The sequence below is a fragment of the Anomaloglossus baeobatrachus genome, chromosome 11 (assembly GCF_048569485.1).
Source record: "Anomaloglossus baeobatrachus isolate aAnoBae1 chromosome 11, aAnoBae1.hap1, whole genome shotgun sequence".
Classification (NCBI taxonomy): domain Eukaryota; kingdom Metazoa; phylum Chordata; class Amphibia; order Anura; family Aromobatidae; genus Anomaloglossus; species Anomaloglossus baeobatrachus.
In genome coordinates, this window is record NC_134363.1 from 102991742 (window position 1) to 103007792 (window position 16051).

General features: G+C 45.3%; 1 protein-coding gene across 1 annotated transcript in view; it reads right to left on the bottom strand.

The window, feature by feature from the left end:
- The window catches only part of IZUMO3 (IZUMO family member 3), a 161687-nt gene that overhangs the window by 60825 nt on the left and 84811 nt on the right, over nt 1-16051 (bottom strand). Inside the window, exons 4-5 of the mRNA XM_075328097.1 lie at nt 14750-14767; nt 10084-10164 (exon numbers count right to left, since the gene is read on the bottom strand). Coding sequence (XP_075184212.1) covers nt 10084-10164; nt 14750-14767 — 99 coding nt within the window. The remainder of the gene's footprint in view (nt 1-10083; nt 10165-14749; nt 14768-16051) is intronic.

The following is a 16051-nucleotide window of genomic DNA, read 5'->3' on the forward strand; positions in this document are numbered from 1 at the left end:
CTATAAGAAGATTGCCAACACTCTGAAACTGAGCGCAGCATGGTGGCCAAGACCATACAACAGTTCTACTCAGAACAGACCTCACCATGGTCAACCTTCAACCAAAGATGGTGAATGCCCGTGCGCAGCATCATATAGAGAGTTTGTCTTCTCAAAATAGATTTATGAGTGCTACCAGCATTGCTGCAGAGGTTACAGGGGTGAGGGGTCCGCCTGTCAGTGCTTAGACCATAAGCACCAACACTGCATTAAATTGGTCTGCATGACTGTCCTCCCAGAAGGAAGTCTCTTCTAAAGATGTTGCTAAAGAAAGCTGACAAACAGATTTGCTGAAGACAAGCAGACTAAGGACATGGATTACTGCAACAATGTCCTGTAATCTGATGAGAAATATATTAACTTATTTGGTTCAGATGGTGTCAAGCGTGAGTGGTGGCAACCAGGTGAGGAGTACAAAGACATGTGTGTCTTTCCTACAGTTAAGCATGGTATTGGGAGCGTCATGGTTTTACTGCCGGCTGTGGCTAGCTGCAGTTCAATGAGGAAACTATGATTAACAACATGTACTGTGACATATTGAAGAATATCATGATCCCCTCCTTCTGGAAACTGGGCCACAGGGCAGTATTCCAACATGATAATGACCCCAAACACACTTCCAAGATGACCCCTGCCTTGCTAAAGAAACCGAAGGTAAAGGTGCTGGACTGGCCAAGCATGTCTCCTGACCTATACTCCACGGAGCATCTGTGGGGCCTCCTCAAATGGAAGATGGAAGAGCGCAAGATCTCTAACATCCACCAGCTCCGTGATATTGAGGATATCATGGAGGATGGAAGAGGATCCAGCAGCTCCTTTTGAAGCTCCAGTGAATATGCCGAAGAGAGTTAAGTCAGTACTTGAAAATAATTGTGGCCACACAAAATATTGACAGTTTGGGCACAATTTAACCATTTTCACTTAGGGTGTACTCACTTTTTTCCCAGTGGTTTAGACATTAACTGCTGTGTGTTATTTAGGGGGCAGCAGATTTACACTGTTATACAAGCTGTGCACTGTTGACTCGCCCCAGGGCTATGGGGTACTCTGTCCCGGGCCGTATATGTACGGGGACAGTTCACTGGGTGGCCATTGCCCGGTTCCGTGACCCTGGGGGTCGTTTGAAAGGGGGTTATTTACAGGGGAGAAATAAAGTTTTTGTTGTGGCGCCACTTGCGGGTTGCGGCTAGATAGATGAGCCGCCGCTGCACAGTCTCTCACCGCTTGGGCTGATGTTAATGGCTGCCTGGATGTTGGGCCCTCCGCAAGTAAGGCCGGAGCGCCAGGGGGTAGGTGATAGAGTTAGGCGCGGAAAGAAGGTAGGCCACACAAGGAATTGCACTGTAACTGGTTTTCTTTACTCACAGTGATATGATGGCTGGTACCCTGAGGAAGGCTGGTCCTCACCATTGGTCCCCTTAGTCCCAGTGCCGGTTTGGTAACCTGTTGGCTTCTTTCCCCTGCACCTTTCTCTAGTTGGTGGGTCCCCGTGGCTTGGAGCGTCTGGGGGTCCCCTACTGGTAGTCTCTCAGTCTTCAGTCCATACGGCGGGCAGTTTGAACCCTGTAGGGTCGGTGTTCCGTTCCGGTCCCTGGCTCTCCCGTCACTGCTGGTGCCTCCGGACTTTACGGTCACTGAGGTCCTGGATGGTCCCCTCACTGTGCAGATTTTATCAGGTCTGCCTGGAGCGTTTGTCTGACCTAGGGCTCTGTACCCCGTCGGTGCTATGGTTCCGAGAGTACTCCACCATACTCCTTTGGCAACCACACTCATGCGCCTGACAGGTCACTGTTACACATTAGGCAAACATAAATGATGAAAGGGCACCACTCGTTGGGATCTCCTGATATATGAAAGTAACCATGCAAAAAAGAGAAAGATATACCAAAAAATGGGATCACCAACACAATATTAGAATCGTAGAAAAATATTTTTATTATTACTGAAAAAGTGTGGACAGATCACGGCCCCAGGAAAAACAAGGGCACACGTACAAACAGTTAAAAACATTTAAAAAGCCGAAAATGGCATGGTTCCCCAACACACCAACCTCCAATGTATGAATACAGAAATATATAGAGTACCTCTTATATGGAATATGAACAATGACCCTCCATATAATAAAGCTGGTACAAATAAAGCCACTGGTATGTGAATAACTTGCTTCACAGAATGGGAAAAGGGGGGGAGGGGGGGGGTTGTGGTACATATAGGTCACATATAGGTCACATATAACACCATACAAGACATGTAATCATTAGAGACAAAATAATTTTGTACGTTAGTAGACCTGTAAACCCCACGCCGGGTACCCGAAATATTAAATCAAGGTAGAATAAATAGTGTGGACGTCCACAAAATGGCTAAGGCTAAGTTCACACTTCAGTTGTTTTGCATCAGTCACATGCGTTGCTTGACGCATGTGACTGATGCGTTGTACAACGGATGACAACGGTGACAAAGAAAAGAATTTCTTTGTCGGACTCCGTTGTATGCTGGGGGCGGAGTTCGGGGGGCGGAGCTGAGGACGTCAGTGCCGCGGTCTGCATGGCTGGGGACAGGTGAGTGAGTGTGTGTGTGTGTGTGTGTGTGTGTGTGTGTCTACATGCGTGTGTACACATGCGGAGTGCGGGAGGGGGCAGAGCTGAGTGGTGAAGTGTCGGCCTCCTTGCACACTGTATCCCGGGTAAATATCGGGTAACTAAAAGCAAAGCACTTTTTGCTTGGTTACCCGATATTTATCTTGGATACCAGCTTAGCGCGGGCTCCGTGCACCCGTAACCACTGTAAATATCGGGTAACTAACCAAAGCGCATTGCTTGGTTACCCGATGTTTATCCTGGTTACGGGGGTGGGGAGCCAGAGAGTGCATGCGCAGCAAAATCCTACGGATCGCGCTGCTCAAAAAACGTTACATGCTGCATTGCTCCCGCCCGGCGGTCAGTTAAAAAACGACTGACCGCGACGCAGCGGATGCAACACAGCATCATCAGTCACAATCCGTCACTAATAGAAGCCTATGGGGGAAATCAGGATTCCTGCAAAATATTTTGCAGGATACCGTAATTCCTCAAGGCTACGGATTGTGACTGATGCAAAACAACTGAAGTGTGAACTTAGCCTAATATATATCATGAAGCAAGAATATTACATATAAATACCATTCAATGCATGTCAAGTCTGGGGTACATCAAGTGTGGATATAAACACCTGGGTCATCTAGTCCATAGCACTAACCTGTCAGTGGTTATGCCATGGAGCGATGACAAGCTAGAGGACCGGCCCCAGATAACCAGTGCAAGGGCAACAATTCACGCTAGGGAGATGCAAAATCAAAGCAGGGATGTGAAAAACCTGCAGGATGACATACTCACACCTAGCACGGCGCAACAATACCAGGGGGAGGGAAAGAGGAGGTACAGGAAGAGGAGGCAGGAGGCGTGTGACCCCACGCGTATCGCCACTAGCGTGTGGCTTCCTTAGGGGAGAGAGAGTGTGATATGTGACCTATATTTACCACATAACCCCCCCCCCCTTTTCCCATTCTGTGAAGCAAGTTATTCACATACCAGTGGCTTTATATGTACCAGCTTTATTATATGGAGGGTCATTGTTCATATTCCATAGAAGAGGTACTCTATATATTTCTGTATTCATACATTGGAGGTTGGCGTGTTGGGGAACCATGCCATTTTCGGCTCTTTAAATGTTTTTAACTGTTTGTACGTGTGCCCTTGTTTTCCCTGGGGCCGTGATCTGTCCACACTTTTTCAGTAATAATAAAAATATTTTTCTACGATTCTAATATTGTCTTGGTGATCCCATTTTTTGGTATATCTGTCACTGTTACACACTCCCATCAATACGGTTACATCTAATAATAATAATTAATAATTTTATTGATTTATATAGCGCTATTAATTCCACAGCGCTTTACATATATTGGCAATACTGTCCCCATTGGGGCTCACAATCTAGAGACCCTATCTGTATGTCTTTGGAGTGTGGGAGGAAACCAGAGTACCCGGAGGAAACCCACACAATCACGGGGAGAACATACAAACTCCTTGCAGATGGTGTCCTTGGTGGGATTTGAACCAAGGACTCCAGCGCTGCAAGACTGCAGTGTTAACCACTGAGCCACCCGTCTGTCTCCTTTCACTTCCACTTACTGACTGTCTGACCCCTCCTCACTGGTTGTCATCTAGTGGACTGGATCGGCTCCACCCCTAGGTGGCCATCCATTGGGTCCAACGCTAGTCTGTCACCAGTCTTTGGGGAAAGGGAAAAACAGGGATTATCATGTGTTTTGGTGTTACCGGCAATAGTCTTCCAGGTCCTGGGGGTAGGCCCTGCATCTTTGACAGGATGCAGTACCTTGTAGCTTCTGATGGCTTCAGGGGAGATACACTGTCACTGTACATTGTATCAAAGTGTCATATCTTCAGTGTTATCCCATGAAAAGATATAATAAAATATTTACAAAACTGTGAGGGGTGTACTCACTTTTGTGATATACTGTACATTATCTGGCAACTGTTCTGTGTACAATTAAAGTGTTTAGAGCTATTAGTCAAGTTGATCATAAAACTAGTGCTGGCTACACACCTAAAAAAGTTAACTCAACTTTCTCATTTTAGTGGTATTGACCAACATCCTAAGGTTTATTGGGGCCTCACAAATGCCCCCAATAGTGGATTTAAAGATAAAGATTGAATTCAACAAGCACAATGACTTCCTCCTCTGGGAAAATAGCCCCTGGTAGAAACTCATTCCACACTTCAAAATGGTTTTCTCATTCTCTCTCTGAAGGATCGTGCTGTTCCCCGCCTCCCAATCTCCTGCCTTCTGGTTGGCAGTGCACTGATGATGATGGACATGGTCGCGACGCTGGTTCAAACTATGCGCTCTCCTGTGCTACAAATAGAAGCATCTTTGCCTTTTCATGCTCTGAGAATTTCAGGTACACTGAAGCTAGCCAGATCCAGTAATTCTGAAAACTTCAGACTGAATGGAGACCACAGCGGAGCCATGGGCAAAGTGACCCATGACTCACTTTGGAGGGCAACTAGGAGTTAACCATGGAGAAGAAAAAAAAGTGCTGGTTCTTGGGAGGTCAAAAGTTTAGGGGGTTGGTATGGAAGCAAGAGGGGGTGGTTTGAGTCTGTAGGGGTATATAGAGTCAAGGAGGGGGGTGGAGACTACCATTGCGGCGCAGGTGGCCACAAAGGAAAGGTCCTGCCCTCCCGCCCCTCTGATTGTGTGTGGGTTGCTGGGAATGCCATGTCGCATTCAATAACTGTGGTTGTCATTTCAGCCGCCGGTAGTGAGGTGGGTTCTTGGAGTTGGTGGTAAAATAGTGGTGGGGTTATACATCAGGTGGATGGTAACCCCCTCCTCTTTTCCTTTTGGAATGGTAATTATCTGGCGGACTTTGGGCTCTCCAGGGTGGGGTCCCCTGGGAGTTGGTGTTAGGCCCGTTTCACACGTCAGTGAAAAACACTCACATTCTTCACTGACGTGTAAAACACGCACATGTCCCTCCGTGTTCCGTGATTCACGGCACACGTGGGTTGTCCATGTGCAATCCGTGATTGCATATGGACACTACTCACCTGCCCCCGCTCCTGCTGTCCATGGTGAAGTCTCTGGCTCTGCAGCGTCCGCCCACCGCTCTCAGCAGCTACTTCCTGGTCGGCTATTCCTCCTCTCATGAATATTCATGAGCCAGGCAGGAGCTGCCGAGAGCGGAGGCTGCAGAGCGAATCGCAGGCAAGGTAAGTTGAAAATATTTAATATGTCCGTGATTTTCTGGTACGTGTTTCACGGATCACACACGGATCACACCATAGTGTGATCCGTGGGTCATCAGTGATGCCAGAAAAAAACTGACTTGTCTCCGTGCAGAATCACGGCCATGCGTGTACGCTGCACGGAGACACGTTCAGTGAAAAATCACTGATGTGTGCGCAGACCCATTGATTATAATGTGTCTGCGTATGTCAGTGACGTACCAGAATCACTGACATGTGAAGGGGGCCTAAGGGAAATATTTTTTCTGGTAAGTGGTATCCCGAGCTGGTAGTTGCGGCTGGGGGCAATGCCGGAAGCTTTTACCAATATTATTGCAATGTCCGCCAGATTGTTTGGAGCTCCAAGAACCCTCCTCGCTAAGGCTACTTTCACACATCAGTTTTCTGCATTTCATGCAAATCTATGGGGATAAAACGGATGTGGTACCGGATCTGTTTTACCCGTTTTTTCCGGATTGTACCTGATGGAAAAAAACTGATGTGTGAAAGTAGCCTAAAGGCTACTTTACACACTGCGATATCGGTCCCGGGGTACCCGCCCCCATCTGTTGCGCGACACGGGCATATCGCTGCCCGTGCCGCACAACATCGCCCAGAGCCGTCACACATACTTACCTGTCCGGCGACGTCGCTGTGACCGGCGAACCGCCTCCTTTCTAAGGGGGCGGTCCGTGCGGCGTCACAGCGACGTCACTGAAACGTCACTGAACCGCCGCCCAATAGCAGCAGAGGGGCGGAGATGAGCGGGACGTAACATCCCGCCCACCTCCTTCCTTCCGCATAGCGGCCGGGAGGCAGGTAAGGAGAGCTTCCTCGCTCCTGCGGCGTCACACGCAGCGATGTGTGCTGCCGCAGGAACGAGGAACAACCTCGTTACTGCTGCAGTAACGATAATTGAGAATGGACCCCCGTGTCGCTGATTAGCGATTTTGCACGGTTTTGCAACGATGCAAAATCGCTTATCGGTGTCACACGCAACGGCATCGCTAATGCGGCCGGATGTGCGTCACAAAATCCGTGACTCCAACGACTCCGCATTAGCGATGTCGCAGCATGTAAAGCCCGCTTAAGGCTACTTTCACACATCAGTTTTCTGCATTCAGGCACAATCCTTTGTTTTTAACGGATCCGTTATGCCGGATGCGTAAAAAAACGGATCCGTTGGATCCGTTTTCCATCCGTTTTTGCATCCGTTTTGTCCGTTTTTTTGATGGATCACTTTTTTTAATTAATTTGGTGCATGCGCAGTTTACAAAAACGGATCCGGCAGCCGCATCCATTTTTTACTGCATTGCGCCGGATTCGGCGTCCATAGGCTTTCATTGTAAAACACGCCGTATCGCGCCGGATCCGGCGCAATGCGGTTTTTTTGCCGGACAAAAAACGTTGCAAGACACGTTGCCTCCGGCCGCCGCTTTGATTATTTTGCCGCATCCGGAAAAAAACGGATGCAACGCAAAGCCATCAGGTACAATCCGGTAACAATGCAAATCTATGGGGATAAAACGGATGCGGTACCGGATCCGTTTTACCCGTTTTTTTCCGAATTGTACCTGATGGAAAAAAACTGATGTGTGAAAGTAGCCTAAAAGAAAATTATTTACTGTTTTTGTTTGTTTAATAAAGGCCAATTTGGCCAAATTATCCAAGCAGGTGTCCTGTGTTTATTGGGGGAAATTCGTGGAAAATGGGTAAAGGTATGGGGGGTGGGGTGAGGACTTTTGGTTAAAGATGGGGAGGAAGCATCTACAATAGTGCAGTCTTGAGATATACAGTACTTACAGTGCAAGCTGTATAGCAAAGAGCTGGTAAGCACAAGCTCCTCATCTAGGAGTTGCTGGAAGCCTAATCCACAAGCCATAAACTATAGAATTAAAAAATCTTTGATTCTGTTCTTTGAGAACTTTGTAATAATATTTGCAAAGTTGTTTGCTTTTAGAAGCAGTTTGCCATTGTACCCATTAAAAACGATGAGGCAACTACAATAATGGAACCCACAGCAACTTCAAAATCAGGTCTTTGAAATGGAGCAGAGGAGGACTCGGCTACTTCCAGTAGTGCAAAATAAAAGGAAAAGCCCAGCTCACCGCATTGTGACAAGCCCTCTTGTTAAGAGCACGGATCCATTTGACAAAACGTGTAAACATGATGAGAAAAAAATCCAAGTCCAGCTTCACTAACCATAGGCTTCATTATTATAGAATCACAAAAAATATAACATACACGCCACGTCCCCTATGATGCCTCTACTAGTTTCTGGTGTCAAGCACCCATAGTCATGACTATGATTCTAATAATAAAGAAGCCTACAGTTAGTAGAGCTGGACCTGGATTTTCTTCTTATCATATTTACAGTAGTACTATAGACAAAGAATAAAGCAGTGGTCGAGCATGCACATCTCCATTCTATTTAAGACTTGCTCTGCAGAGGCCATTTTTAAGGTCCTAGTGGTCAGGCTCCAAGTGATTAGCTAACACAGATGGAGATTAACCTGTTATTTTGAAAAGCCCCCTGTAAATACACAAGGCAAATAGCCATAAACTGAACAATCATATGGACAACAGCCATCGTAAGTCATATGTCCCATAGGTGGGAAGCCACATGGCAACAGGTCATCCATGACTACATTATTTGCAGGTAAGGCTACTTTCACAGATCAGTTTTTTGCCTGATGCGATGGATGCATCGCAGATTGTGGCACAACTGATGGGACGGATCTGTTAAAAAAAACTGATCCGTTGTAGCAGTGGCTGCGGGTAACCTGAGTGATGTCACCGCTGACAATGCAACATACTTCTGTTGCTCTGTGGAGCTCACAGTGAACGGCGGTATTCTACGGCCGCTCCTGTCAGCTTCCAATGTAGCAGAGCTGAAAGCGTCGTAGGACCTTGTGTGGATTATGCCGGACCTGGAGGGGTATTTGGGGATTAATAAAGTGGTGAAAGAGGGTGTTTTTTTGTCTTTTATTTTAAATAAAGGATTTTTCGGTGTTTGTGTTTATTTACTTTTACTACAGTTTAGTGATGGGGGGGTGTCTCAGACACTTGCTATCACTAAGCTAGAACTTAGTGGCAGCTATGGGCTGCCATTAACTCCTTATTACCCCGACTGCCACTGCATCAGGGCAATCGGGATGAGCCGGGTAGAGTCTCAGGACTGTCGCATCTAATGGATGCAGCATTTCTGGGCAGCTGCTGGTTGATATTTTTAGGCTGCGGGGCTCCCCATAGCATGGGGCTCCCCATCCTGAGAATACCAGCCCTCAGCCGTGTGTCTTTACCTTGGCTAGTATCAAAATTGGAGGGGACCACACGCCATTTTTTTAAATTTATTTATTTTACTGCAAGATATAGACCCGCCCACTGGCGACTGTGATTGGTTGCAGTCAGACAGCTGTCACTCAGCGTGGGGGCTCGTCTGACTGCAACCAATCACAGCCACCAGTGGGTAGGGGAAGCAGTGAATACGAGATGGAATAATGAGCGTCCGGCATTTCCAAAAGCAGGAGAATCCGCCGGAGCAGTGTGACAGCTGTGCAGCGCTGCGCCGGTGAGCGGTCAGGGGGGAGTATGAGAGGGGGTGAGAGGGAGAGACCGACCAACAGAGAAAGAGAGATCGACAGAGAGAGACCGACATCGACAGAGAGAGAGACCGACATCGACAGAGGGAGAGAGAGACCGACCAACAGATAGACAGACAGAGAGAGACCAAAAATGAAGTTACATCTCTTCGGAGCATGCTCAGTTAAAAAAAACCTGATCCGTTGATGGAATGCATTTTTGCCGCATTACGACGGATCCGGCGCCCATAGGCTTTCAGTATACAATACGCCACACGGCGCCAGATCCGGCGCGGTGCGCTTTTTTGCCGGTGACAAAAAACGTTTCCATTGTGTGACCTTTCCGGCAGCTGGACAAGCAAATTTCGCCATATCCGGCGCACGCCAGATGAAACTTGAGGCCATGCGGCACAATCCAGCGCTAATACAAGTCTATGAGGAAAAACCAGATCTGGCAGCAACAGATGCCAAATCCGTTTGTTCTGGATTGTGCCTGACTGCAAAAAAACTGATGTGTGAAAGAGGCCTACGAGCTTCCAGAATGTGTGCCTGCAGCATCATTTTAATAAGGATATATTGTTGAATAATAACATTTTACTAAAACATCTCATTTCTATGTAAGGAATATTATTCTATTATTCGCAAAACTAGTAAAATAAAATGAAAGTTACCTCCGCATACAGATCCTTTAAAGCACTGAGCTCTGACTCGAAGACACGTCTTACTGTCCAGCAGCGGTCCCTCTATCACAGCTGGAAACACAGTTGTTACAATTCACAAACACATACTGACAGATATTATTTATAGTTATTTTTTTGGTTGTGATGCATTGTAACTATTTATCATTCTACGATGTCACAGTTTTCAATGGTCAGAACTGATGCAATTTAGATTGAAATTATTTCTGATTCTTGTCAAGTTAGTGGCTCTCATGGCCGTACATACTGTGCTAAACTAGCCAATACTTGTCAGATTGTTTTAAGTCTGGGTCACTAATCTATGCCCTGAACAGCATTTGTATTTTACAGACAATTATATTTTTACATAAAATGAAAAATGTGTTATTAGTTGTATTGTTCAAGTTTATTTTGATTTAAACAAAGGGTTTTCTGGAATTGTTACACCTTAAAGGTTTTTTTTTTATCACAAAACACATTTATTATGACAATAAATGTATTATCTCTGGGGTTCTGAAATCTCAGACCCCACTGATCACAGGAGTGGGGGGCCCAAAAGAATGAAGTGATTGAGTCTTATTTCAACTCTATTTTCCAAGGCAATGCTGCTGCTTAAAGCTTATCTTTGCATAGCACTAGTTCAGAAGACAGCATGCTTTCTGGGTTAAAACACAGATGTCAGCAATGTGTCTCTTATCAAGCTTCATGCTGTTTACTTGCAATGATTATTTTAAAACTGGTAGTCAGACATGCCCCCTCCCGTGATTAGCAGCTCACTGTGTATAGACAATGTACACAGAGAGTGTGGGGGGGGCCATCTTTCATAGCTCTGTTATATACTACGTGTAAGACTGGAAGGATGTGAAGAGAAAGGGTTAATCTGTGCTGCCGTAGAAGAAATGACAGTGACACAGTGATCCTGGATCGAGATTTATTAGTCAACGCATTTCAGAGAATGGACATCACCTTCATCAGGACAAAATCACATTTTATGCTACATCTACACCGGTGCAGAATTATTAGGCAAGTTGTATTTTAGAGGATTTTTTTTTATCAACAACTATGTTCTCAATCATCCCAAAAGACTCATAAATATCAAAGCTTAATATTTTTGGAAGTTACAGTGTTTTTTTTAGATTTGGCTATCTTAGGAGGATATCTGTTTGTGCAGGTAACTAACACTGTGCAGAATTCTTAGGCAACTTAATAAAAACTAAATATATTCCAATCTCACTTGTTTATTTTCACCAGGTAAACCAATATAACTGCACAAAATTTAGAAATAAACATTTCTGACATGCAAAAACAAAACCCCAAAAAACTAGTGACCAATATAGCCACCTTTCTTTATAACACTCAACAGCCTACCATCCACAGATTTTGTCATTGCTTGATCTGTTTACGATCAATATTGCGTGCAGCAGCCACCACAGCCTCCCAGACACTGCTCCGAGAGGTGCACTGTTTTCCCTCCCTGTAAATCTCACATTTTATGAGGGACTACAGGTTCTCTATGGGGTTCAGATCAGGTGAACAAGGGGGCCATGTCATTATTTTTTCATCTTTTAGACCTTTACTGGCCAGCCACGCTGTGGAGTAGTTGGATGCATGTGATGGAGCATTGTCCTGCATGAAAATCATGTTTTTCTTGAATGATACCGACTTCTTCCTGTACCACTGCTTGAATAAGTTGTCTTCCAGAAACTGGCAGTAGGTCTGGAAGTTGAGCTTCACTCCATCCTCAACCCGAAAAGGTCCCACTAGTTCATCTTTGATGATACCAGCCCATACCAGTACCCCACCTCCACCTTGCTGGCGTCTGAGTCAGAGTGGAGCTCTCTACCCTTTACTGATCCAGCCTCTGGTCCATCCATCTGGCCCATCAAGAGTCATTCTCATTTCATCAGTCCATAAAACCTTTGAAAAATCAGTCTTAAGATATTTCTTGGCCAAGTCTTGACATTTTATCTTATGTTTCTTGTTCAGAGGTGGTCGTTTTTCAGCCTTCCTTACCTTGGCCATGTCCCTGAGTATGACACACCTTGTGCTTTTTGATACTCCGTAACGTTGCAGCTCTGAAATATGGCCAAACTGGTGGCAAATGGCATCTTGGCAGCGTCATGCTTGATTTTCCTCAATTCATGGACAGTTATTTTGCGCCTTTTTTGCCCAACACGCTTCTTATGACCCTGTTGGCTATTTGCCATGAAACGCTTGATTGTTCAGTGATCACACTTCAAAGGTTTGGCAATTTCAAGACTGCTGCATCCCTCTGCAAGACATCTCACAATTTTGGACTTTTCAGAGCCTGTCAAATCTCTCTTCTGACCCATTTTGCCAAAGGAAAGGAAGTTGCCTAATAAGTATGCACCCCTTATATAGGGTGTTGATGTCATTACACCACACCCATCCTCATTACAGAGATGCACATCACCTGATTTACTTAATTGGTAGTTGGCTCTCAAGCATATACAGCTTGGAGTAGGACAACATGTATAAAAAGTATCATGTGATCAAAATACTCATTTGCCTAATAATTCTGCACACAGTGTAAAACTCTGAGTCAGAAAAGCTGCAGCCAGTAATCTAAGTGATACCTCGTTGGATTCAGGATCTTTATGCCTACATCATGCTGCTCTAAAAGGAGGTAACAAAAACCTGCTGACAGATTACCTTAAAGCTTTTGCTTAACGAATGTAATTTATTATACATGTCTATGCTACACTAGAAGGTTATGTATTAAGCATATAGACTTGGGTGCATAATCACTGTTGACAACATCATGAAAGGGTTAAATGTCTTGGATCTGAGTTCTGTTCAAATAATAATATTGCAGCTAAACATTATCTGTGTATTACAGCTGACACCCACTCTGACTTGAGCCATTCATAGTGATATCATGGCAGATAACTGCTATGTCCAATTACTACTCCACACGGACAAGACATTGACCAAACTGTGTTTAGGGGTAGAATAACAGCTGCTGAGAAATAACACATGTGGATGTCATAAGAATGCTAGGTGAGAAACAAAATGTCACGCTTGCATGACATGGAATACCAAACAGATTTAGTGGTCTAACCTTTCTGGATGAAAATTGGTGCAATTTTTTATATGCAGATCTGATCAAACCCTAATCAAAAAATAGACCGATTTTCATCGGAGTTCTGGATTCTATTTCATCAGTGTTTGATCACTGTTAGGTTTTACAATCAGTGTCTCATCAATTTTTTTTCTCTTACAGAACAAACAGCTGGTGGAAAGTGTTTAACTTCTTCTAACAATCATGACAAATGGGCAGCATGAGGATACATCTAGGATGGCATCCAAGTGACACTTTGTCTTCAAAAACATGAACATGTGAACAGCAGGGGTGTAACGATCGCAGTTGCAAAAATCGCGACCGGGCCCATGATTCAGGAAAACCCGCCGACCCCAATATCTACTTCAGGATGCACATTTACCAGAAATGTATAGTGGCACAGACAGCGTCGGATTGGCTACCGGAGGAATCTCCTGTAATGCCAGGCCTGTATTCAGTTACCTGCTTTGCACTCCTGAGCTCTCAGCTGCAGCCTGGTCTGATCTCAGAGTTTGCAACACTGCACCGTGAGCGCCGAGTGATTGATTCCCCGGTGATTGCGGTTCAGTTTATAACAGCTGCGGACAGGCCGGGCTGATCTCCGGAGTTCAGGTGAGAGCACCGGAGATCAGCCCGGTCTGTCTGCAGCTGTCATGAACGAACCGCAATCGCCAAGGAATCAATCACTCTGCGCTCGCGGTTCAGTCTAGGCTGCAGTCTGGAGCTAAGGTGGGAACTCCGGGGTTCAGTTCAGGTAACTAAATCCAGGCCTGGTATTACAGGAGATTCCTCCGGTAGCCAGTACAACGCTGGGCACAGAGACCTGTCGGTTTCCTACACTGCAATACATGCCAATTAGAGGTCAGTAGCTATATCGGTGTGCCATGGCGCGCACGCCGATGTAAGCTGCCGTCTCCTGAGCTGGCTGCAGAAAATGATGCCACACGGCGGAGGAAGGTGAACAGAATTTTTTATTTGTGCAGATGCAGAATGTGGAACATACACCACGTACCAGGATGGGGGATGTACAGGTATATATAAGGATGGGGCCAAGAATGGGGGCATATATACCAGGATGGGGGACATATAGACCAAGATGAGGGATATTACTACATAATGAAGAGGTCAACACATATGTCTTTATAGGTTCTAAAAAGCTACAATAGCCCATACATGGGACCAACATGTAGGGATTGGGGTTCCAAATCCAAATCTTGCACCGGGGGCCTTCTGACTCTGGTAACGCTACTGGTGAGCAGCCCCATAGAGAATAATGGGTATGAGTTCTATTTGTGAAGAACATAAATAAACTTGGATTTAAAAAAATAACACTTGTATGTTACCTAAGTAGGATATATTTGTTGGTTGATTGCTATTGACAACATGTTTGCTTATCCAGTAATGCACAGTTTACAGTAGGTAATCGTGGATACATTAGCTGTCCTGATTAATCCGTTGTATGCACAGATCTATGTGACTACGTAACTCTATAATCACTTTAGCTGGATAAATATGCCCATGTGTCAATTATCCTGTAATCCCATAAATCAGAAATGAGATATAAAGTTGGTTACTTACAGCAATCCTCGGAACAAGCTGCAAGAGAACATACGTAACATTAAGTTTCTTGCATAACAAAAGAAATCAAATCTGAAGAACATTCACTTGTCTGTCCCCTGGTAAATATTAAAGAAAGGTCTATATAAGAAGCCGGCTTATCTGTGTACAGCTGCTGAAAGATCTGAGGGCAAGTGGATGGAAAGGAAAGATTTTCTGTGGGTACATGCCATACTTTCTTATAAGAGAACATCGGTCACTCCAAGCTCCAGAGTTGTCTCTGAGATTTCCTTATTAGCCCATACAGAATTTTATTTTTTCATGATACAATTACAGCACAAGGAATACATGTGGCTTACTAACTTTGGGGCATAATGTAAATGATTTCAACAATTTTTTATTTATTTATTTATTTTTTAAAGGTGATAACAGATCACAGAAGATGTGACCAAGTTGCTGTGTTGAGTAATGACAACCTGACATAAACCTAAAGCCCGCTTTACACGCTATAATATCTTACGAGGTGTCGGCGGGGTCATGTCGTAAGTGACGCACATCCGGCATCATAAGGTATGTTGTAGCGTGTGACAGCGACGTGCAATTGCGATCGGTTTTTCGTTCAATCGCATGCACGTCGTTCATTCCTGACGAATTGAACGTCAGATTGTTCATCGTACCCGGGGTAGCGCACATCGCAGTGTGTGACACCCCGGGAACGATGAACAGATCTCACCTGCCTCCTGCGGCTCCCGGCCCACAATGAGGAAGGAAGGAGGTGGGCGGGATGTTTACGTCCCGCTCAGCACCGCCCCTCCGCTTCTATTGGCCGGCTGCCACGTGACGTCGTGTGACGCCGAACGTCCCTCCCACTCCAGGAAGTGGACGTTCGCCGCCCACATCGAGGTCGTATGGAAGGTAAGTATGTGTGGCGGGGGTTAATAGTTTGTGCGACACGTTCAACAAATTGAATGTGCTGCACATACGATGGGGGCGTTGCAAATCGCATACAATATCGTATGCAAAATTGCAACGTGTAAAGCTGGCTTTACAGACATATGTCCGACTCTGTTCACATCTGAGTCACAGATATTTCCAAAAAGAAACAGTGCAGCTTGCTGCATTATTTCTTATCCGGTAAAATGACAGACACCATAAAGGAAACCCAATGTACCCCATTATGTAGCCCATTACAGTCATTGGGGTCAGTTGTCTATCTCTATCTGCCTTTCTCTCTATCTGCCTTTCTCTCTCTCTCTGTGTCTGCGTGTGCGTGTGTGTGTCTCTGTTTCTTTATCTGTCTCTGTGTATCTGTGTATCTGTGTG